We start from the raw sequence: 25,086 nt of genomic DNA, 5'->3' as shown, positions 1-25,086 counted from the left end.
GTTTGTATTTTCCATAACCATACATCATAATTTATTCATATTAATTGATCACATTTTGTATTATAAAACTGAATCTGCAAATGTTTTTGTCTCAAATGGTTGGGGCCAAAACACATTTTTAATCTTTCTGCTTTCTTTCCCCAGAGACAAAACTAAACATGATGAAGCAGCATTCAGTTTTTATTTATCATAAGGAACATTGTCCGCTGCCAATCTCTGTTCTTTTAAATCAAGGCCGAACAGTTCTCTGTTTGCCTCAGGCCTTTACTAAATCAATAGTACTTAGTTTCTTCTTCTTGCACTTACTGCACATTCACTGCTTATGAATGTATTTTAGCCTTTTTAGCTTTGATCTCTTAAATTACTGTTTTAAATGTTATCTAAATGTGTCTTTGTGGTGTGTTATATACAAAGACTTGTCTATGCTTCTTGAGTTTAAGAGCTGTGTTTTATTTCCTCTCCATTGAGTTATTAGCATTTAATTATAATTGAATCTGTCTTCAATGAGTTGGATGTGTAGTTTTTGTAAAATGTGACCGCAGAGGCAGGAAACAGTGACAAAGTGCATAGAAAGGCCTATGTGTGAGAAGGCAGATTTGATATGCTGCCTATAGATGGCTTTACTTATTGGCTGCTCTCCATCTTGAATGATTTTATCAGTGGGTGTTCAAACAAAACGCAATTTGCTGACTTTTACGAGAAGGTTTGGTCTGTTACATATTTACAGTGAGTTTAATGATTAATTTTTCTCTCCCCCACGCAGTCTTAAGCCGCTCTCATTCAGGAGTCTGCCATACTCAGGGACCGACTTCTGCCTCAGCCTGCTCACTTCTGTCTCTTCTCTTCACCCACTACCTGTTTTTACCCTATACCGTTTCTGTCTTGCTTTTCCTCACACTTTCACCTGATGTTTTTCATTCTTATTTCCCTTTTTCTGACTTCCTATTTAGAATTAATGACTGAAATGAGCCTTACTTGGTGAGTATGAACCTTTTGTGTACATTTAAATGTGGCTAATCAACTGAGAATTAGAAATCAAAGAAACCTTTCAATTTATTCACTTTACATTTTATTGATGGGGCATACCTATACCACAGTTGTAATGTGTGTTTACAGCAAGAAAATTGTGTCATTTTGTATTGAATATTATCTGTGCATCCACTCCTGAAACCTAAGCCTTATTTTCTTCTGCTTAGTAACATTTCAATCACAGATCATCCTTTAAGCAATATTTCTGTCTCATTTGAAGGGAAGTAAGTGGTTATAAAGACAGATGCAAAATGGTTATTACGGGAATTTTATGAATGAGTGAAAAATTGATGAAGCTGCAAATGCTTTCCTGATTTATTAGTTGCCAGGCAACGTGCATAGTGGGTTTAATTGAGATATATATATATATATATTCATAAACAATTATAACTGTTTTCTACAGGAATCCTAAAATGGATATAATATGATCTGTTCAGGATATAGGAGGTTATCTCGGTAGATTTGACCTGAAATATACTCCTGTCTAAAGAGTACCAGTGAAGGTGTCTATTTTAGTGTTGAGGTCAACCATGCATCTCAAAAGTCTTTCTTAAAAATGTTATATTTATTCTCAAATATGATTTTCTCTCACAAAACTGACCAGATGATACGGTTTTTGCAGACTTAATCATTAACACATTCATTCTTATTTTAGTGCTGAGATTCACAATACTGATTCTCCACTTTCACAGTGTAATTATATGTTAAAAATATATCTGGGTGGGCAAAGTCCAAGGAGAAAAGAGGGGTGAAGGTCTCTTCAGTCTACCCTTAAATTGCTTTATGGCCATGTTTTTCAAGGAAGCAGAGGTTTAAGGGTCAAAGCTCAGCCTGGATAAAGTAGGGGGAATGATGGGATGGGATGAGGTTTACACAGGTAAAAGATGCACACTCATGTTTATTACTTATGTTAGAAGCCATATCAAAGCCTGTGTGTAAAATATTAATTTTGATGGTCTAAAGGCCAAGATATATTTGCTGGATAAGCACTTCCTCCTGACTCCTATCTCACTTTCATTGAATGACTGACCCTGATTTTATTGGTGTCATAAGGGTAACATGTTTCAAAGAAGCAGTAAAACCCAAGATCAGAAGATGTAAGACTATGTTGGATTATATCTTACAAACCTTTTTATTAGGTGCGGGTGGAGTTATCACAAGGGCTCAGATAAAAATATGCAATAAAATGATTAGAATTCACGTAGTCGTTGGAGCCCAACCAAAAGAGGGCAGCATTATTTCACATGTCAAACTTTATCACGGAGGAGCCATGGAGTTCAAATTTGTAGTATTGTCAAGTTCTTAACTTTGAAACGTTATTGGGATCTGGCAGTTTTAAGGTATTGGGACAATTATACTCTATAACACACACACAACAAAGAGGGGCATGTTCAATAGTTGTTTTTGTTGTTGGGGAGTGGCTTTTTATAAGATAAGCTGAACATCGAACAAACAATTAACATTTAAAACACATTTTCAAAAAAAACATCAAACGAGAACAAACACTAATAAAACTTAAATTGACAAGAACAATACAATCAATAAATTACAATACATTTTAAATGTTCCATACATTTTTCTTTTTTTACAAAACAGAACATTTCCTGACCTAGGACCTCGAAAGAAAGAATGAGACGTTTACAAAAGCAGGGCATTTGCAGCAGAGCAAGGTCAGTTACTGTGCACATAAAGATAACAAAAGCATTTTCAGTGATACTTTGTTATAATAACACCGTTTTGTTATAACAACCCATCCCACTAGGAACAGTGAAACACAAGTCCATCTTTGTCTAAAAGGGTCCATTTCACTTGTGAGTCACAGTCATTTGTTCCATCATGTAAACCTGTGTTAGTGTTTGGACCCACTGAGGTAGGTTGGTGGTTCAATGTATATTTTAATTGTCAAATGAACATAATCACATAAAGGAAAATGTTTTTGTTTTTTTAAATCACACCCTATGATATTTCCGAAGAATTGGTGTTACTACCACCTTTTTTCTCATTTTTCTAGAGGAAACTATACAACCAACAATGTCATGAAATAAATACCACCTCCATGTTCTCATGCTCCGTCAGCTGTGCCTTGTCTGTGGGTCTCACCAGCTGTAACAGCATCTCCATATGGAAAATCTCTGGCTTCCAGTGGAGCTGCTGTTATCTGTGGTGGGACACCTCTTGTCATCGAAAAAAAAGAAGGTGCTCGCTTACATATCGGACTCTCTGTAGCTTACACATCTGACTTTCAAACTCAAAATGGTTTGTGTGCAGGAACACCTTATGTTTGCTGTTTTTGAATGATGTGCCACTTTGATGCTTTTTTCTGTACAGGTTGCTCTTTACAATAAAGCTGATGCCTTACATCCTGTTAAACTGTCTTTCTTTTCTGTTTCTGTGTGCCGTTTGAAAAGATAAAAACATGTGATTAGCATGTGTTATCATTGTATACATACGTTTTGTGTGTGTGTGTTTGTGAAATTGATATATGAGTAAAAATACATAAACACACAAGGCACTATATCTATAAATCGTAAACATTTCACTCTATTAGCTGCAAAGAACAGCTCAAATTGTGGTGTTAGAAAGTCGAGCAGAAACTAGTAAGGTTAAAAATACACATCCCTTAATCCAAAAAATCTATTATATTAACTGAAGTGAAAGCAAAACAGAAACAAGTTGTGCCACATGTGTTTTCTATCAGAAATGACCACGTGAAACCAAAACCACATTTTAATATTTAAAAATGTTTTCTTGTTGAAGGATAAAAAGAGGTACTGAATACAATTCACTGACATGAATAGGCTGAAGGTCAAGCCATAACATCACAGACATAAAAAAAACAAAAATATTTTGGACATTTTTTTGGGAGAGGATGTTTGGGTTTAAACAACTTCGTTAGTTAATAATTATTGATATTATTATAATAGAGCGTTAATTCACGTGTATTATTTGATTGATACCACAAAAACAACTAAAGGTTGAAAGAATTTAGTGTTAAAAATACACAACTATAGAAAAATACACACAATATTACAATAAAAACAGCACTTTATTTAAAAGTGTGTGGCTTTATTATTGTACGTTTTATTCTTGCAAATTATTTATTTGTCTTTTATGTGAAGACACTTGAGCCCAATATTATTGTAAAAGGTGATATACAAATAAAGTTGAGTATGAGTTCAGTATCACTGTGGCATTGATATGAGGAATATTGCAAACCCAAACAATCCTGATAAATGGTGTTATCACAAGTTTGAGGCAAGGCCCATTCATATTATAAAGTGTGTCAGATACTGAACTAGGTGTAACCGATGAGGCTTTTATTGTGAAAGGTGTGCATTTCCGGTATCCTTGTGCCAGCCTTCTTTGGGGGTTCAATAACCCAGCAACTGACAGCCGGTTGCTAAGCGAGTTAGCTAACCGCTAAGAGCAGCTGTGTCGTTTACACCGCCACAGTTCTGTTGTATCAGACCACATATAGCTTAATATAGCTAATTTACTAAGTATTTGTGGCTAGTGTAATTGACTATCCTGAATTAGCCAACGTCAGCTGAAGGAGGCAGTCCTCGCAGTGCGTGGCTAGCTAGCAGAGAGGAGGGAGGGGACAAAAACTTCAAGACCTCGCCCAGCCACCGCTTCATTCCAGCAGGCAGCTACTCTCCAGACGGTGTGAGAGATACACACCACTAAACCAGATTAATATTCGAAGGGGAGACCGGCACAGTTGTGTCAACTAAAACAAAAGCTTGACATCATGTTTAGAAAGAACTTGAAGAAGGACCCGGAGCTGTTTCAGAACGTGTCGGAGGGGCTGAAGCGGCTCTACCGGAATAAGCTGTTCCCGCTGGAGGACACGTATCGGTTCCACGACTTCCACTCCCCGGCGCTCGAAGATGCGGACTTCGACAACAAGCCCATGGTCCTCCTGGTGGGTCAGTACTCCACCGGAAAGACCACCTTTATCCGGCATCTCATGGAGCAGGACTTCCCTGGTATGCGGATTGGCCCGGAGCCGACTACGGACTCTTTCATCGCGGTGATGCACGGCGAGCAGGACGGGGTGATCCCGGGTAATGCTCTGGTGGTCGACCCCAAGAAGCCCTTCCGCAAACTCAACGCCTTTGGCAACGCGTTTCTTAACAGGTATAGTCCACAGACCACATTCGAGAGTTATTAGGCAATGTTATCAATGTTATCAAAGCTGGTAAAGGTGCAGCTAGTTTCAATGACTTTGTATACTGCAGGGTAGCTTGTGAATTTACTCCAGGTGTAACTATCTGATTTAAATGTTGTTTATATTTCACATCATTAATCCAAATCTGTAAAGTAACTAAAGGTATAGTGGAATAAAAGTACACCATTTACCTCTGAATTGTAGTGGAGTAGAAGTACAAAGTAACAAAACATTTCCCTCAAACTTGTACTTATCTACAGTACTTGAGTAAATGTACTTAGTTACTTTACACCACTGGAACTGAGCAGTTAGAGCCCTACGTTTATTTATCCACTTGTGATTGAAATGAATAGGTTGTGTCCGTCTTTAAATATCATGTGTTAATACAGCTGTTTGTCAAGAACTGTGTCATAACAGAAGAGGATTTAAATGCCCCCTCTGCATGTCCCTACATGCAGCACACAGGTACATTCACAGAATGTTGTTGCACATTGTTCCCAGCAGTGTCAGAGCCAAGTGTGTGTGAGAGTTCTCCCTCTTTCATCCTCCTGAGAACATGCGGTTGTTTAGTGTCAATAGCAACGTGTAAACCCCTCTGTGTATGGCAAAGCAAGTGACCGCAAGGTGCTTTCCAACATCTGATCCCATTGATAATTGAAGTCCTTTCACTTTGGGTCACGTCTTGTCAGTTAGCATTCACCTTGGCCTACTTCATACTTATTTGTATTTAAAGCTTCTGGCGTGGACACTGCTGACAGACTGTTTTGTACAAAAAAAAGTATTTTTATTTTGTATACCAAAACTTGCACAACCAAACCAGGACTGAACAATAAATGTTATTGATCTGGCAATATCGAATGCAACATCTAATTTGTATGTGGCAAAATATTTGGTATCGTAAAAATATATACCATTCTGAATGAAGTGTTGTGGTGCTAAAGAGATCACCTAGACGGCCTTCAAATCATATTATACAGGTAGAACAATGTGTTTGGTACATAACCTTGAAAAAACCACGATCATTAAACATTTTTCAAATAAAATAATAAATATGCAATAAGGATAGGTTGCTAAAATATGGTAAGTCATATCTCAGTAGCAACATCTGTCAAAGAATCCCTAATCCAGACCATATTTACTAGGTTTTGGACGGTACAACATGTCAAAGATGGGGGGAATAAGATTCCAAGCACTGGCTAATGCTCCCATGAACATAGATTTAAATATGTAGTTTTGGTGGAAGTTAAATGTTCATGGGAGCATTATCTAGTAAGCTGATTCTCTTTTCTCTTTCTTTACGCCACATATCATTTTGTCCCAATGTCACAGCATGGCCTCTTGAACTTACTTTAGAAATAGTTGTTAGTATTGCTAGGCAACATGCTGACCTTGTCATGCCCTCGGATGTAGGTGCCATAAGCCCCTTACCCCTCAGTCATATAAGTGTTAACTCATCAGTGGAGGCCTGCGAGCCAACTCCCAATTTCACTCCACCTGTCTGTTCACGATATGAAACCTTATCACAAAGGTTTAAAGGTTTTTGTGAGACGGCCTCTTAGTATTGTTTCATTGAGTCAGCAGGTTTTACACTAGGACATTCAGCTAATCGGAGGTTGATCCACATTACCCGGAAATCCGGAGGGAACCTCCTTCTCAAAGTTTTATGAATCACTCGGTGAACCCTAGGCCTGATGGCAAAGTCTGAAAAAAACGTCCTCTTGGCAAGATCTCACATGACTCACAAGTATTGCACAGGTTGAGTTCTCACTGATTAATGCAAGATGAGAATTACAAAGAGAGAAAACTCAAGAGTGCAAGGTGGGAATGCAGAAGTTGGCAGAGCCAGTGTGACGATGTTTAGTGAACACATCTTAATCCAATCTATTGTGGGTGGATTTCAGATGACATCAGAGGGCTGACATACAAATGTTGATGGTGTCACTTCCTGTAAAGGATGTGGGTATATCCCCTCTCTACAGGCCCAGTGGCCAGAGTGGTGGTGTCACCCTATACAGGAAAAGCCAGCAAAACAGATGAACAAATAATACATGAACTACTTATTTGTGGACACTTGACATTCATGATCTTGATCTGTTATTATGTTCAGGTTATCAGGTGGATTGAGTGGCCATATATTGTATTAGTACTAGGACTACATTTGACAATTCCCCAGGCCTATTTACCGTTATCTGTCGGGATCCCTTCCTTCAATTGTGTGAGAGTGTTTGCTTTATCTTTCATGAGTGAAAGCTTCTGCCAAAAAGAATCAGTCAAACTTAGAAAAGTGAAGTCATGCATTTCAGATAACACGCTCAAAAGAGAGGGGGTGTCAGGCCTCAAAGATTCACCTCTGGAGTTTATTACCGACTTGAGGGGAAACCAGATAAGATTTTTGTGTAAACAAAGGCTATTGTCCGTTGTAGCATCATTTGTCAAACTGTTGGAAACAATCCTATGATATCATGTGACTTGTGGTTCTCTTTGAATTCAGGCTTGAGCGGTCATTCATTGGCTTAGGGAAAGCTCACATGATCATATGTGTAGGAGCCAGGAGTGATTTCAGAGTGGATTTTGTAGTCATGTTAAGGTTTGTGGTAGGTTATATTTAGTATTTCTTTTGTTTTTGTTTGTGACACTTAAATGTATTTCGGTATGCAAGATAATGGGGAAAGTTGGGCCCCATTGAGCCATGACGCTCATAGCTGATAAAGGTACCTGTTCATGTGATAATAAGTAAACAAATGTGTTTTGTTTTCTGAAATCTCTGTTTAAACAGTATGTTTAGGCCTTAAACTAAAGTAATCAGGTGTGCAGGCAACTAGCCCAGGGCAAGCCTAAAAACTTCTTCAGGAACCAGTTCCAGACAAACATTTGGAGCTCGGCTGCTCCTGGCTCAGACTAGGCCAGTTTTTCACTTTCCTTTTGAGGAGGCCAAAAGTATCTGAGTTGGCTTTCCGCTGTTGGTTGACTGAATGTGTTTTTCTCCTAGAAGTAGATGGATATAGATTTGAAAGATCCGATTTTGAGTTGACAGCTTTTGGTGAAGGGGAAAATAACATTTCCAAAGGGGCACAGAAGGCCTTGCTCAGCGTGGTGCTCTTTAACTATAGTCATTCAACCTGCAGATTAGCCTTTAACTACCAGCCTCAGATAGGATTTACCCCCTCAATATAATCAGTTATTTAAGCAGAGTAAACAGAAATCAGTGTTTGGATGGGATCCACACATCTACAATTTACTCTTGGATTTGGCAAACCCAAAATATAGTGTCTGGTGTTCTCTTCTAGCTTGCACATTTTTACAGCTTTACTATTATTTACATTTCAGAGCAGTCTGGTTTCAGACTGTGTCTTGTTGCACTGAATCTTAAAAGTTTCTGTAAAAGTAACTGCACATAATCCTGAACACTTTTTCTTGCTTCTTTTTTAACTGAAATACCGCTGCAGTCAGAGGGTCTCAGTGTGTTTGTGCTCTGTGTGAACATTAGTCAGTTAAGCCCGAGTCAGCAAAGCTTAAGTTCCGCACCGAGCCACCCCGTCCCGCTCCGTCATGTCCTCCTCACTCCCGGACACTGACTCTGCACTTTTCTCATACGAGGTTACACAGGCACATCTTTACATACAAATTCACATGTGTGTAAGTATTGATATCTGATGAATAGATCATTTATTTTCAAACACAACAGCATTTTAAAGTAAGCAAAAATTGTAACACAGTTGTAAGTAACCTCCTTGTCCACATCCCTAGTGCCAGCCACAGCGCTCAGTTTCCTCTTCTGTACGGGAAGTTGAGGTTACAATGTGAAGGTCAGGAGGTGGGGACTGAGAGGAAGACCCTCTTTCATCAGCTGGGGCCAGACCCCCAAATCACATGAGAGTATTGACCCAGGTTCACGGTTCACGCCAGTGCCACAGCCTGGGGAGGGGATGGGTTTCTCACTTACTCGAGACATCATCAAACAGTGAGGAATCTCTGAGAGCTCTAGTCTCTCGGGTCCTCTGGTAGTGTCTTCTGCTTCGAAGAATTCCAGCTCAAATTCATCGGGGCATTTTTTGCCTACAAGCTCTATGTGGAAAATGTCGGGATAGATAGTTAAATGGAAAACATGAGCCAAAATTCCTACTGGTATATCATACGCTATGAGAGGGAATGGAAAAACCTGCATGTTTGTTATCTTTGGCTGTCACTGCTATTGTAATGTAATAGCTTGCTTAGGATCTCTTTGCAAGAAGCCCCTCTCGCATACTTGTTCTTTGTCTTTGGGTTTTCCTTTCTCCTCCCTACGTGTGGTATGGAGTGTGTGTGTTTCTGCGCTCAGCGTGGTTGCAACAGGAATGTAAAAGCACGGTTCTCCCGGTCTTATGACCCGGTGCCTCTGAGCTCATGTCGTGAGTATCAGTTCAGTTTGAATGGAAGATCAGCAGAGCAAGAAGTAGTCTGAACCGTGGGGTGTTTTTAACAATCCACTTCTTTGTCCTGAGTGGGAAACCCTTGGTTTATGTAAAACCACTCATCCTGTCACGTTTCATCGTGTGCGTATCTGTCTGTGTGAGTGTGTGGGCCTTGGCTTGATTTCTGTTGAAGAGCAACACTCCCCTTTAATGTGTAAACCCCAGTGCTTAAAGGAGACCATTGTGTAGTGACTAATGTTACATTAGCAATGACTCAGGCATACAATTCATATCTTACTATGTATTGTTCTAGTGTTTCCCTAACATTCCTACATTAATAGTTACCTCCTACAACCCCCCCACCACTGTTTGGAAAATCTGAATCAAGTAGTCCCATTGCTGTATTGGAAGAAAACTGCACCCAAAGATCTAAACTTAGTGTCAACTGGAGCTGACACAATACATCTATTAGTCAAACAACAGAAAGAATTTGTCTAGCCATTTTGATTATAGATTTGTAATTCAAGTCATTATTTTGAGCAGAAAATGCCAAGTTTTTAATGATTCCAGCTTTGTCTTATCTTTTACATACTCAATGATTTATCATCCAGAAATGAATTGTCAGATGAATCATATAAAAACTATTGTAGGCTGCAGCCCTAGTATCAAGATCAAATCAACCCACAAGTATTAACCTATTCTATTGAAATGTATAATATGTAATAATATGCTGAGGCAGCACCCTGAGCCCAAACCTCTCCTTACCACCTACAGATACTTTGTTTGTCACCTGTGAATGTTTTAATGCAACATTATTCCTCTTTTGTGATTGCCTCAAGGCTTGACGGTTGATTCTGAAAGCTTATCTTTAAATCATAGATAATAGAAAATAATAGGTGTGACATTATATCATAACTAACTTATTGTCAGCCTGCCAACATTGATTGAAAGCATGTTTTGTTCTCTCGGTGGTATAACAATCAAAATCCAACCAAGAGATTTGCTTTATTGCTTCTTTAATGAGAAGAGATAGGCACTTGCACCAAAGGTTTCACTTTCAGCACATTTCAAACTGGACCCAGGTAAGATGGCTGCCATGTTTTCATCTCAGAATGCCATTAGAAAAGTTCACTGCTATTGTTGAATAAATATGGCATGCACGCTCTAGGCCGACTGGTTTTTGACTTCTCTCCCTCTATACCCCTATGCCTCATACTCTCGATCCTGTCTCTCTTCTGTCTTTACTTTCCTTCTCTGCACTCTGCACCCTGCACCCTCCCCTCTCTCATGGCTGTGTTTTCTCCGCAGGTTCATGTGTGCGCAGATGCCTAACGCCGTCCTGGAGAGCATCAGCATCATCGATACCCCTGGAATCCTGTCGGGAGAGAAACAGAGAATAAGCAGAGGTCAGCTGACGTAAACACCCGCACTTTACTCCCTCTCACACTCACCCACTCCCTTTAACAGAGCCGCACCCTCCCTGCTCAGCAGCTCTGCAACACTGTAATGCCATACATGCAAAATGAATCCACAGGAAGTCACGAGTGCAGATATGAAAAGGAAACATGCTTAAGCAACGTACAAGCTTCCTTTCCATAAGTCTCACTCTGGTATTTCTGTGTGGTATCAACTGTAGCAGTGTGGTTCATAGTGCCGTCCAATCCGTATTTAAATCTAACACCCTCAGGTCACAGCCTAACTAAACAGGTCATGTAAATCTGATGGACGCATAGGGTAGCCAAGAGAAGCACTTTGAAGTTCATTTCCTGTCTGTACCTGTGGTTTTCTACTGCACCATCCTTTTTCACATCCTTCCTTATGTTTTGTTTTTCTTTCTTTCTGTTCAGATTGGCACATAGCCAGGTTTATATTAAAAGATTAGCGACAATATGTGAAAAACATTTCCTCTATGCGGCTGTTTACCCCCTAAATGTGTCTTGTATCATTTATCACTTTATACCCGAGTCATTTCCCTGTACTGTGCGGGAATAAATACATTTATATCTTTATCCATTTGTCCATGTGCTGTGACCTACAGGGTCACTCCAGATTTGCCACATCCACAGTTTTACTTTACTTTTGATGATCCTACAGAACTCAGGCTGCAGATAACAGCTGAACACAGCTTCTGCTTTCTCTACCTGGTCCAAGCCCTTTTAAGAGGAAGCACACATTCACATGTTTTGTGTGTACTCTAGGGAAAGGATGTGGAGTAACATGGCAAACATAGCAGAGAGTTTCCCAAGGCCCCCTCCCACCAGCACCTCAGGGAGCTGTGACACTGTCGGAAATCTGCCCTTTATTATTGAGTTGGATTTCCCATGACACACGGCAAGAAAAAAATTGAAAACTGTTGAACATGTAGAGCTAAAAGGACAGTCACTATACAGAAAATGTGCAACTATTCAAGGAATGGATTCATCATTTAAGGAATTTTTCAAAGAGAGATGCCAAACATTCTTTTGTTATAGCTTCTACCTTTGAGAATTAGCTACTTTTCTCTGCTGTATTTGACTATCAAGGGATTAACTGACTGTTGGTAGCACATACCAAGCTATTTAAAGACATCACTTTTGACCTTTTTGAACATTCCTTTAGCCATTTTTCTGTGTTTTCTGACATTTCATTGATCAGTGTTTAACAATTTAATAGAGTAAATGGTTGTCGGATTAACTGAAATTGTAAATAGCTAGTTGTAGTCCTTATAAGATGCAAAAGGAGAGACGGAAAGAGTACGGATGGTTGTCGTAGAGACATTGTCAAACTGGTCTGATAAGCATCTGAAGGAAGAGTCTGCATGAATGAAAAGCCGGCTCATGTCGAGGTGACTCCATCTGGAAATCTGATACCTCACACCTCAGTTTTGTTTCTGTACATGTTCATACCTTCTTACTCTTGAAAACCAAACATAAAAGACTCACACTCCCTCTCACACACACAAACACACATTATTCTCTAAACTGTTTTTATGTAAACAAAGACACAATGCTGTCCTACACAGACCGAATGTACTCACTGTGTCACATATAAACAGGTCTGAGTTGGTTTTGCAGCTCAGGTGTGACGGTCATGTGTGTGTGTCACTTCAGACAGCTTTACAGTCAGAAAGAATATCATTGTGTGTTTTGTCAAGTCATGGACGCTTTTTATTTCACACTGCTCCATTTTTGATTATGTCAGCAAATGTGGCTCAGAGTTTCTTCCTGAGTGAGCAGTGAAGTGAGAAAAACTATAACGAAACTGTGATTTTACAGAACTGATTGGCATCTTTCCCAGATGACTCAAAATAGTAAAAAGCCATTTATTAAATTTAGCTGACAGAATATGTTTGCACGTGAACTTTTAAACTTGTGGACATGACATATCCCTGTAGATTTGTTTAAGTAGAAGTTTGACATTTCTCCACGCTTAAGTTATTTCTTTAAGCTAAATGGGAATCTACTGCAAATGATAAACCGAGCTGTTGAAACAACAAATTGTGTATTCACATGCCGGAATATTCCTTTTAGACCTGAAACTATTGGTTAATTGGTTGATCAACAGAAAATTAACAGCAATTATATTGATAATAGATTCATCGTTTAAGTCCTTTTGCTGAAAAAAAGCCTTGTTTCACGAAAATGAAGATGGATATATTTCACTATTTCTTTTTTCTTGCATCCCTTATGTTTTCAGGGGGCTGGTATGTGCATTTTGTTGATCCTGGACAGAACTCGGGTAGCAGTTTTTATGCTAAGCTAACCAGCACCTACCTGATACTGTATATGTATCGTGCTGACATGCCATAAGTATCGATCTTATCGTCTTTCTTCCAGCAGGAAAGTAAATCAGTGTTTACCAAAATGTCAAATAATTGATTTAACTATCCAGGACATTTATTTAGTAATAAGACTTTATTTTAAGATCTTTAGAAGACGAATAACTCTACAGCCTGGCCTTCTTACCTCTGCTCTGCGATTGGCACATGATGATGAGGCATGTGGAAATCTGTCATCGGTGCATGAGTGTCCCCCTGCACGTCCATGACCCACATGGTAAAGACGCAGCAGTTGTCGATGCTATGTGCTATAAGTATGTTGAGACTTGAACAGCTGTTTCTCTGTGTCATTCCCTCACACTGTGTTAAAAACAGATTTGAGAGAGAATGAGCAAATGTCCTCGGCCTGCTCCCACAGGGATTGTGGACTTTAAATATTCCCCTTTTATCCCTCTGCTTTGACTTTCGTCAGACACAGCAAACTCATTTTGTCTAAGATCTATTCCTGTGTCAATCTTTTATTATCTTCATGTTTCTCTATTACTCACCCCCACCTCCCCCTCTATCGCTCCTTTTTAGAAATGTAAAATATGGTCTCATTCTGTCCATCTGCTGTATCTCTGTCCGTCTGTCTTTTGTGTACACGTGCTGAGGCTCAGACAAAAGCCAGCTATGTTGGAATGCATGTGCAGCAGATCTAGATCTGATGGTGCGACAGCCGGGATGAGCTTTGAGAGCAACTGCATTCTTCTCTAATCAGATGACACACGGACGCTAATCAGAACCATAACTCTCTCTTCCTCACTTTCCTTTTTACTCCTCGAGGCTCAGGGAAAAAGTCCCCTTTGTATCATTCCACTTAGCCTCCTTGTTTCTCCAAAAACCAGAGGAAGTGAAAAGCAAACGGAGTTTCTCATAACTGACACTGCATGGCGTTTTATCGTAACACTTGTATTTCCTCTCTCAGATCTTCGTTTCCTTTTTTTCTCATTACAATCAGGCTCGTTTCTTGTACGACACGTTGCTGAAACATTTCATTCCACGTCGAGTTTTTCAAATCAAACCGTCTTTTCCCTCATACGCCTTTCCTGCTCTCCCAGTATAGCTGGTTAATAGGTAACCAGGGGGAAAGTGTCCTGCCTTGAGAGCCCTTATCTAAACATGAATGGATCAACATTACTTGGCATATGAATGTAAAACCCGTTCAACCTGCTGACATACAATTGATTGACTTATTTATCTTTCTCCACTGCAGTATGCATGTTTACTATGTGTAAGCTCAGTACTAGTGCAAGAATGTAACACATGCATTCAAACTGACATGAGAAGAAAACAAGGTAACGACAATCCATTAAAGTCAGTTCAGAGCAGTGTGCAGCGTCCTTTTGAACCTACCTTTACCGACGTGTTCTAATACACGGAGTTGTTCGGAGTTGAATCTCCCTCGGTTAATCACCAAGTATTAGCCGAAGAAACCAGTGTAATGACAGCCAGAAATAAAAAATGTTACGGCAGAATTGTCACTAAAATAAACTTTAGACAGCTAAAAAACAGAGCGGTTGATATGACACTTTGTTTGAATATTATCTTTCCTTCCTAGAGTCACAGTAATACGGCATCCTTTTGTAAAAGTGATGTTAAATAGTTGTATCCGGACTAAATTCACCCAGGATTTAACGTTTTCCTGACCTATAATCAGTCAATCAGCTATTTTAAAACAGCGGGAGATAATCCCGCGAATCAACTGAACACAAATAGAAAGGAAAATGTTTTAGGATTTCACTTGTTTATGTATATTCAGTGTTTATGAATTGAGTGTTTATCAGTATAAAAAAGTAAATATGACTAAGAGAATGTATAGTAAATATGTTTACCAGAAAAGAGTGGGTTTTCATTTTCTGATTTGAATATCATTTGGATGTCTTATCTGTGGTCATGTTTTAATGTTCTGCATCAGCTAACTAGTCCTAAATCCGAGTAGGTGCAATACTGAAGGTCATCAGGGGTCACATCGGTGCTTGTGTGGATCCCGTCTTTAATCCGCTGCTCTCTCCTTCTCTCTCTCCAGGGTACGACTTTGCGGCGGTGCTGGAGTGGTTTGCAGAGCGCGTGGACCGCATCATCCTCCTGTTCGACGCCCACAAGCTGGACATCTCAGACGAGTTCTCCGAGGTCATCCGAGCCCTGAAGAACCACGAGGACAAAATGAGGGTGGTGCTGAACAAGGCCGACCAGATCAGCACTCAGCAGCTGATGAGGGTCTACGGAGCGCTGATGTGGTCTCTGGGGAAAATCATCAACACACCTGAGGTAAAAAAAAAAGACAGAAATCTGCTTGTATATGTTTTTGTAATTCACAAATTCCTTTCAATGGAAAATGTTTTAATCTGAGTGGGATCTGAGACTTAAATGTTAATGTTTTAGGGAAACATTTTCTCTTTTAGATCCGTCTGGTCAGGTGACTTTCCCAATGATAGTGTCAGATTTAAGGAACATCAGAGTGTTCTCAGTTTGTCACCGTAACAAAACACTTGTGCTACCTAATATCGTGTGACCCGGCTTGTCTTATGATTTCTCCCTGACTGTGAAGTTAATGTTTGATCCGGGGCCATATTCATAAACCAGTCGCAGAGAAACCTTTGGAACATGTAGACAATTATTCATTGACTTTGAGAGTGCTGTGCTTTGTGAAGCTTCTCTCCAGGACACATACGTGTTAAGATTGTCTTATTGCTTCACTTTATACCTCACTCTCCTGAATTGCATTGTCACACATCCTGTTTATCTATTTTCTCTGTGTTTATTTGGCGTGTACACATAAGAGCGTCTGGTTAAACCAGATTTCAGCGTCAATGTTTAACACAACACTTGTGAAATAATTTCCTCCCATGTGTGTGTGGGCAATATTGTGTATCCTGATGAACAGCAGAGATTAATGGAGGTTAACACGGTCATTCCAGGTGGTGCGCGTGTACATCGGGTCGTTCTGGGCCCAGCCCCTGTTGGTGCCAGACAACAGGAAGTTGTTTGAGGCAGAGGAGCAGGATCTGTTCTTGGACATCCAGTCGTTGCCACGTAACGCAGCTCTGCGCAAACTCAATGACCTCATCAAACGAGCACGCCTCGCCAAGGTTAGTTAAAAAGAGGCTCATTTCATGTCAGGACCAAAGGCCTGCTTCCATCGTCCTGCTGCTAAAGCGGCTGTAAAAAAAAACATGACTTTAAAAGTTGCCTCAGTGGATCTTATTTTCACTCTCGTTCTTTCTCATTTTCTCATCGCCACCCCCTCTCCTCAACCCCCACAAGAGGGGGAATTCACACAGAAAAGCCTGTTTTATGCAACTCTGTCAGTGTTTAGTTTCTTTATTAACTAAAGGCAGAAGTAAGTGCAATGTTATGTCTTAATGTAGATTTCATGAATTCAGAACTTTTAAAGTCCCGATGAAACACATCAAATACTCATTAGTCATGTTGCTTCAGCAGATAAATGGGAAATCAGACTACTGGTGTCAAACAACACAGTAAAGTCCAAACATTCAAGTGAAGTAAGAGTTTGCAAGACATACTTTTTCAGTGGGGGGTCAATATGACTTTGTGTTGGTAGCCTCTGTCGATGTTCATTCTGTGACCTGGGATGTTCGGTTAAAGACTCTGTTCCTTAACGCAGTTCATACAAAACCACAGTTTAATCATCGCTGAAGAGATGTCCTGTTCCTTCATGGTGTCCAGGTGCAGGCCTACATTATCAGCTCTCTGAAGAAGGACATGCCCAGTGTGTTTGGAAAGGAATCAAAGAAGAAGGAGTTGATTGCCAACCTGGGAGAGACCTACCATAGAATCGAGAAGGAGCACCAGATCTCACCCGGAGACTTCCCCAACCTCGTGAAGATGCAGGTAAGATTCAATAAAAGCCCAAGCCTGAGCTGTGTCAGAGTTACATAGTTGACTCTATTTCTGGCGTGTTGCATAACGCTTTATAAACAAACAGTTCAGAGTAGAATGACCTCCTGACCTTTACTCTCTTCACATCTTTGCCTTCTCTTTCCTGCCCTCTCCCGCCCGGATGGGCCAGGACGGGGGATGAGATTTATTTTTCCTGGTTTGTCAGGAAATCCTGCTTCTTGTATGCTACACACATAGGTAGCCATTGAAGACTGATCTATTTCCATCACCAATTCCTGTTTTCTCTCAACCCCCTCATCCCTGCAGGAGCTGCTGAACGCCCAGGACTTCACAAAGTTCGTAGCGCTGAAGCCCAAGCTGCTGGAGGCGGTGGAAGACATGCTCGCCAACGACATCGCCCGTCTCATGGCCATGGTGCGCCAGGAAGAAGCCGCCATGCCCAGCCAGATCGTGAAAGGAGGAGCCTTCGAGGGAGTCATGACGGGGCCCTTCGGTCACGGCTACGGAGAGGGAGCCAGCGAAGGCATCGACGAGCTGGAGTGGGTGGTGGGTCGCGACAAGCCCACATACGACGAGATCTTCTACACCCTCTCTCCAATCAACGGCAAGGTGTCCGGCGCCACAGCCAAGAAGGAGATGCTGAAGTCCAAGCTGCCCAACACGGTCCTGGGGAAGATCTGGAAGCTAGCCGACGTGGATAAAGATGGCCTCCTCGATGATGACGAGTTCGCCCTGGCCAACCATCTGATCAAGGTGAAGCTGGAGGGCCACGAGCTGCCCGCCGCGCTGCCTGAACATCTGATCCCTCCGTCCAAACGTGGCTCATCCCTCGAGGCCTAGAGGGGAAGGAGAAACAGGAGGAGGAGGAGGAGGAGGTCTGGAGATCAGCCATGTCATCGCTCTTCATCGTGTTCAGAACTCTCCAAACACAAGCAGGCATCCTCCTCCATCAAGCTGTGAGTCTCCAGGCACCAGGAGGACGTATAGCTGTGATCTTTTTCACCCAGAGAGAGACTGGAGGGGGGAGGTCCATCTTTGTGCATTAGGGGATAATATTTAGGTATCTATTAGAATTAACTGGGGGTTGATTTGCAAACTGATGAAAGGACATTACCCGATTATGAACTGAGGATTGGATGTTGCATGATGGATTTGTAGATCCTGTGTAAAAGATGTCATCTTAAGTATACAGTCCATATTATTATATGTTGATCCAAAGAAATATAGTTTTTTTTCCCATTTGGAGAGAGAAAGAGGAAATAAATCAAAACAGCTGTTTAGAATTGTTTTATCTATATTTTTGTATTTCCTGACTGTTAACTTTGACACTTTCCAAATGCTTCCCTTTTTATTATTTTGCCAGATAAATAAAAAGGAAAACTGTACCATCTGAGTCGCAGACGTATGCATTTTTATTGACTCGTTCTATGATATATTACATTGGAGTTCAAGACAATCTCACTGATATCAAAGAATCCACTTCAAAGTCCTCCTCATTACTTACAAAGCCCTCAACAACCAGGCCCCCCCCCTACCTCACAGACCTGCTGCACCACCACACCCCTTCCCGCTGCCTCCGCTCATCAGAAGCCAACCTCCTATCCATCCCCACCCGCACCAATCACCGGACCTGGGGGGACAGAGCCTTCTCCGTCGCTGCCCCCTCCCTCTGGAACTCACTCCCACAACCCATCAGAGACTGCACCGACCTCACCACCTTCAAAAAACTCACAAAAACTCACCTCTTCAATCTGGCTTTTCATGTGTGATTGTTTTTGTATTATTTGACTTTAACTTTAACTATATTTATTTGTTGTTCCTTTTTTCTCTTTTCTTTTTTCTTCACTATTATCTGTAAAGCGTCTTTGAGCACCTGTAAAAGCGCTAACAAATTAAATCTATTATTATTATTATTATATCAGAATGAAACAGTGAAATGAAGAGGACAAAACCGAAACTATTGAAGCTTAAGCTGTAGTCATTTGTCATTGAGGAGATAGTCAAGGACAGTGTCAGGCAGAGGTCACCCTGACACTGACTTTTATTCTGATAGTTGCAGTGTAGTGTACCGCCCTCTGTAGGACAGGAACCGTCATTACCCACACTGCCACAGGACATATAAGGCCATTTTCACATGACACAAGTTGCCTCTGACTGCATATTTGTAAAGGGCAAATTGAAACCAGTCGGGCAGGCAGACACTTGTGACTTTCTCTGGAGCATTTTCAGGACACATGGAGACAATTTACAGTGCTAGAAAATTCAGTGCAGGCTCACACAGATGAGCACAAATCTTAAACAGAAAGACAGGAAGCTGGAGCTTCATTAGTGTCATATGAGGAGACTGAAGGAGGCCTGTTTGCATAATCCAACATGGTGTATTTATAAGATACTGAAATGTAAATGAGATGCACTGCAACATTATTTGAAGTTTATTTTCCATATGATTCTTTGTTAGTCCAGAGAGCAGCAGCCAGGTGAGTGATGCAATGTGTATCATCATGTAAACACACTTCTATACTGTATCGGTCACTGCGAGTTGTTTACATTTTTCACATTGGTGGCTTGTTTTCACATTCAGTCTAACTTCACCAGTCCTCCTCTACAAAACACCAGTTTTGTTTCATTTTCACTTTGCATTCAGAATCTTCTCTCCCTCATCTGCATTACTCCTTTGAGACTCATTGAAATTCTGCACACTGGTACACTAGATTGTCAGCCAGCGTCAGATACACGAGATGCTCACCAGCTGTTAGTTTTCACCATGATGGCAGCAGATTTCCTCTTTGATAAAGTCAACTGGTGCTCTCTTGTGTCTTGACAAGTTATTACAGGTAATTTGACATTTTGTTTGGTCATGCTCTTTTTAGTCCCCCACAATATTTGTACGGAACTTTTTAACACCCTTAAACAAATCCTTGTACATTCATATCATATATAACACAAGGCAAAATTACTGCATTGATACAAAACAAAGAAGGGGCAGGGAGAAATTAAGAATACAAACTAGAATAAAAGAACCCAAAGTTGTATGACTCCAAATCAGAGAAGATGTGTGCCATATATTTTAAAACATAAATTAAATTCCTTTTGTTTTGGTTTCTTTCTGTCTAATAATGTGTTATGTACATGTTGATTAAATGTTAGTACTTTTTCCACATCACTGTACCCTGAAATAGTTTATGTAAACTTACAAGTGGTTGAAATATCTGAGGATTGTTTTGTTTTTTTAAGTAAACTCATGCATTAAAGTACAGTCAAAATATTAATTTATCCTAACTTTTCAAAAGTTTCATCGTAAATCGTTAATAAAGGTCACTCTTGCCTTTTCCCCATTCCTATCTGCATGGATGGATTGCTTAACAATCTTAGCGGGCACAGGCTGGGGGCCAACAGTGTCACATGGCCCACTGACCTTCACTTACCAAATGTGCCTCACATCTTGTAAAATGTGGAATGTGGAAACAAGGCGAGGCATGAACCATCCAGGGAGATACTCAGAATGACCACAAAGAATCATAAAACGATTACAAATAGGCACAAAGACACCAAAACAGCTGCAAAAAAACACAAGACACCACAAAGACAATAAAAACGACTATGAAAATAGGAAAAACCACCACAAAACGACTTCTAAACAACTACAAATAGACTCAAAACGACTACAAAAATGGGCAACACAACCACAGACAAAAATAATGATAATAAAAAAATACCAAAACAACCACAAAAGAGGCTAAACAACTATAACGTTTGTTATGCTCCTTTTTGTTGAGAGGTGTCGGGTCTTTTGCATGTTTTTTTTTTCAGGGGGGCATTGTCTCATAATCCGCCCGTGGCTATTTGTATAATCTTGTGTAAATGTCCGCTGCAGAGTGTTGTGAGGAGCATCAGCACTGACAGCTTTTAATAGTTTACAGCCTGCCTCAGGGTCCCTCTTGTTCTGTTATGATTAGATATCGTCAGAGAGCTGCTCAAATACCCACAGGGGTGTGAAGTCACTGTTCGTCCCTGTGTGTTTGGTTAGCTGTCTCCCCCCCCCCCCCAATGTATATCTCTCCCATACACAGTTTCCTTTTTCCTGTCTTCCTCTGTTAGCACGTCACTATCTTCCCCTTCCACCTCTTTTTTCCCATCTCTTCTTCCACATGTTTACAGAGAGCAGCTTTTTCCCTGTTTTTCTGTTCTTTGTTTTACCCCCCTCTCTCCCTCTCTCTGGGTTTTGGGTCAATTCTACATCTAAAAATACTCCCCCCGGCCCGCTGACACACTAACCCCTGCAGAAAGTTGACTGTTTCAGGCTTATGTAACACGGTCATGTGGAGGGAGTGCTGTTTCTCGGAGGCAGGTGAGGAATGAGGCACCTGTATGTGTGTGTACTGTAAATCTGAGCAAAAGTGCACAGTGAACTCCTAAAAGGTAACGCACAACTGTGATAAATGCAGTGGGGCCTTAATCACTTGAAAGCCCTCAGAGGTTATAAAACAATGTATTTTGTTATGCTTTCATTTAACATGAAGGATTAAACTGTTTCTCTGTGGCCTAAAACAAATCCTAAAACCCTCCATGAAATGACCAAACCACATCTGGATTGCAAATTAAAAACAGAGCTGTCACCTAAGGAATTAACATTTTTAAATCGTTTTGAGTGTTAATGAACAGTAAACAGTACATACAACAAATCACCTCTCATAAAGTGTAGTTAAAAATCACACAAAGTCAATACATTAAAAGGACAAGGATTTATTTGTTGTCATACAGACAGCTGGATACAGAGCAAATCAGAGCAGCATTCGGTTTTCATCCGTGTTTTCAGTGAGTGCCTCACAGTTTCACATTTTGAAGGGAAGTAGAAGAACGAAGAGGCAGTCAGAGAAAGAGGAAGAGGAGGGAGGACATAAGTGCTTAAAAGGGAGTCTGATTACCAGCATGACATTGACCCCATTAGTGTAGAGTAGAGAAGTTGGTGGTTTTACTCTGAACTGGCATTACAGCTGTGACAAGTGTCTTTGCAATGTCTGGAGGTAACTGAAAGGCACATATGGAGATTTTGACCAGTGTGGACTTAAAACAGACACAAAACATCACATTTCTTTAACAGAGATGATCACAACTGTACTGACTTAAATATCAAACAATCAATGTTTTAAACATCAGTGTGAGTCGTCAATTGAGGCTAGCTGTTGTGTCACAGCATTAAAAATAAAAAGTGATCTCTGTGTTTAAAAGTCCAGTTTGAGGTAGGCTGATATGCAGTTTGGGGCCAGAAAACTGGAAACACCTTGCCGTACTGCTATGTGGTGTCCCCAGCATCGGCTCAGTTTATTTATGTGCTTCAGGCTCAGCAGGTCGAGCTGGCAGCAGGGTGAGGGGCTCCGAACATGTCCTGCGAGGCGTAGGTGATGTACAGGAAGCCGTCGGCGTCACAGTATTGGGAATAAACCTCCCCCATGCTGGAGGACATGCAGGTCATGCTCTTCTCTGCCACCAGGAGGAACAGAGCCTGTGTGGACTCCAGGGAAATCTTATTCCTGAAAAAGAAAGATAGAGAGAAATTGATGAAGAGAAGAACAACAGGAGAGAGGGAGGCAGGCGGAGAACAATGACACATCTGACAGCTCGTAGGAGAAAGTGGAGAGAAGGGAGGGTTGAATTGAGAAGAAACAGGCTAAACAAACTCAAGCTGTAGGTAGAGAAGTGAGAAGGAGAAAGTCCGTTTATTCTACAAGCACACAGTGGCACAAAGCATTTACCTGAGCAGGCAGAGGAACTGACCCAAGGTGAGCTCGAAGGGAACTAGAAACTTTGTTTTGTCCAAAAGGGGGAGATTCTTTTCACGGACGTAACGTTCAACAATAACCTGAACACAAAAAACACATGAAATAAGCCAACTGTTGTGCCTTGACATGCAATATAAAGTTTTAAACTATGGTGATTAAATGAATTAGGGTTACATGCAACAAACTCACAGGTAATTTGTTGGGGAATTTGGACCGAATGCTGCATACTTCATCTTTTCTTGTTTCTAAAAAAGAATAAGTGCGTTAATTTAGACACTTCAGCCTTGTGAGGTTTACATGTAAATAACAAATTGAGACTCACCCAGGCATTTCCTTTGCTTGAAGGGCATCAGCAAATCCATGGATTTCTCAAAAGGTGCCATTTCTTCGTAGTTTCGTAGGGCGCTTTGCAGAGACCAATGGTGAAGGTGGAGGCGACGAAAGTCTTTCCCAGGCTGACGGTGATGTCCCCTCGGGTGGAAGCTAGCGAACCCCACTGAGCTGCTACCAAAGCTGCTGTTTTATAGGAGAACGAGCAGGGAGGGGTCCAAAATGTGACACTAACAAACAAAGACACACTCCTCGTGCTGGTGGGCTGCAGATCACACATACTGGTTACCTCACCGGGCATTGTCACATGTACTGGTGATATTGGGTCCATAATCACACAGAGGGGTACAAACATGAGTGTAATGAGGGCATGTGAAGAGCATAAACAGCACATGACATTAATGATTCAGACGAAAACGGAGTCCAGAGGAACCCAGTGCCACTTTCATCAAGAGATCTGATTGGTCTGAATTCCACTCTGACCTTTGACCTCACTGTCTGATAGCCACACATCACATTTGCTTTACTCTTGTTTCAGCTGGTCTGAGATCAATGATCAATACTAACACTGACGAGCGTTGTTGAGGATTCTGAAGTTTTAAATCTCTTACAGGCGCAGTACTGCAAAAGTTAGATGAAATTATGTTTCAATTTTACTTGTTTGCACTTTCTTGTTTTTGTGTTCAAAGTTGATATACCATTATATACTGTCTTCCTCTAGCATTTATTCTGGAGCATTTATAGTACTTTGAATCCGACAGTAATTTGACCGTAACTAAGTACATCAATTCAAGTATTTTACTTTAGTGCAATATTAAGGTACTGATTTGGTTCTTTATATTCCTACTTTCTACTACTTTTGAAAAATATATAAATGTTTTATTAGTTTTTGTAATTTTACAGATTCATGATTAATAAAAAAATATAATCTACAAAGAAATCTAATATGACAGATTAAGATTAAATGTAATGGGAACTTTATGTTAATACTTTTATACTTTTAATTAAGTAAAAGTTTTAATCTTCCCTTTTACTCGTTAAGGATTATTTTCACACTTTATTTTCTTAAGTAAAAGACGCAATGTGTTTTCTTAAAGACCTGAATTTGCACCTCCGGTGGGCGATAGCTTCTGCGGATAAAGGTCATGATCAAAGCCTTTAGTGGACCTTGAGCTGAAATACTTTCTCTCCTGTGCTAACATTGGTTTAAGGTTTAAGATTAAACATATACCCGTTGTTTAAATAGTATTCATTATATATAGATTGGATGTAGTTATAAATAGAGTAAGGCCTCTAGATTTGGTGTTTCACCGTGCTTCCTGGTTTCTCTTTCTAAAAGTGCCATGTTACACTATTTCAAACAGTTGCCAGTAAAAATATATACACAGATTAAATTAAAATTAATTTGACAACATTTTAGTGTTAAATCTTACCTTCATGATATATATAATCTTACGTTTTTGTTGAAACTATTATAGAGAGATGTTGATTCAACTGTGTGATTATCTGGTAGGCTGCAGTTTATGCTGCTGTTTAATTATACTGCTGGATTCTCATACTTTAAACTTCACTGTATATATACCAGCAACTGGATGTACTTACAGTTTAACTCAGATAAGAAACACTGAGCCACCAGCCAGTGGAAATATAATGAAATGCAGTGTTGTGGATAAAGATCACCCTCTGCTGGATGAATGTGGCACTAGAGCAAAGTACACTGCACCT

At 40.4% G+C, this 25,086-nt stretch overlaps 2 protein-coding genes and 1 long non-coding RNA gene across 3 annotated transcripts; 2 read left to right on the top strand and 1 right to left on the bottom strand.

Moving 5' to 3' along the window:
- Positions 1 to 814: 814 nt before the first annotated feature.
- Positions 815 to 3,399, top strand: LOC307033639. Its single transcript, XR_013806590.1, has 2 exons — positions 815 to 978; positions 2,626 to 3,399. It is a non-coding gene; the product is annotated as an uncharacterized lncRNA (long non-coding RNA).
- A 988-nt stretch (positions 3,400 to 4,387) lies between these two features.
- ehd1a (EH-domain containing 1a) lies at positions 4,388 to 18,644 on the top strand. Its single transcript, XM_079669641.1, has 6 exons — positions 4,388 to 5,169; positions 10,900 to 10,997; positions 15,417 to 15,658; positions 16,309 to 16,479; positions 17,078 to 17,242; positions 17,558 to 18,644. Exons 1-6 carry the CDS (start codon positions 4,781 to 4,783, stop codon positions 18,089 to 18,091), a joined length of 1,599 nt encoding a protein of 532 aa, XP_079525767.1. The 5' UTR covers positions 4,388 to 4,780; the 3' UTR covers positions 18,092 to 18,644.
- A 3,334-nt stretch (positions 18,645 to 21,978) lies between these two features.
- map1lc3cl (microtubule-associated protein 1 light chain 3 gamma, like) lies at positions 21,979 to 25,055 on the bottom strand. Its single transcript, XM_079668107.1, has 5 exons — positions 24,795 to 25,055; positions 23,354 to 23,547; positions 23,221 to 23,276; positions 23,005 to 23,111; positions 21,979 to 22,782 (listed from the first exon to the last, which is right to left on the bottom strand). The coding sequence occupies exons 2-5, from the start codon at positions 23,412 to 23,414 to the stop codon at positions 22,593 to 22,595; spliced, it is 414 nt and encodes a 137-aa protein (XP_079524233.1). The 5' UTR covers positions 23,415 to 23,547; positions 24,795 to 25,055; the 3' UTR covers positions 21,979 to 22,592.
- Positions 25,056 to 25,086: the final 31 nt, after the last annotated feature.

The sequence above is a fragment of the Notothenia rossii genome (genome assembly GCF_949606895.1).
Source record: "Notothenia rossii genome assembly, chromosome: 3".
Lineage (NCBI taxonomy): Eukaryota > Metazoa > Chordata > Actinopteri > Perciformes > Nototheniidae > Notothenia > Notothenia rossii.
The sequence above is the reverse complement of the archived record's forward strand: the minus strand, read 5'-3'. Positions and strand labels throughout refer to the sequence as shown.

Excerpts from the sequence above, each read along its gene's own strand:
- ehd1a (XM_079669641.1), top strand. The coding sequence starts at position 4,781 with ATGTTTAGAAAGAACTTGAAGAAGGACCCGGAGCTGTTTCAGAACGTG. Across the intron at positions 10,998-15,416 it reads GAAACAGAGAATAAGCAGAG|GGTACGACTTTGCGGCGGTG; the intron begins GTCAGCTGACGT and ends CTCTCTCTCCAG. Across the intron at positions 15,659-16,308 it reads AAATCATCAACACACCTGAG|GTGGTGCGCGTGTACATCGG; the intron begins GTAAAAAAAAAA and ends CGGTCATTCCAG.
- map1lc3cl (XM_079668107.1), bottom strand. The coding sequence starts at position 23,414 with ATGGCACCTTTTGAGAAATCCATGGATTTGCTGATGCCCTTCAAGCAA. Across the intron at positions 23,112-23,220 it reads AATTCCCCAACAAATTACCT|GTTATTGTTGAACGTTACGT; the intron begins GTGAGTTTGTTG and ends TTTTGTGTTCAG. Across the intron at positions 22,783-23,004 it reads CAGTTCCTCTGCCTGCTCAG|GAATAAGATTTCCCTGGAGT; the intron begins GTAAATGCTTTG and ends TTTCTTTTTCAG.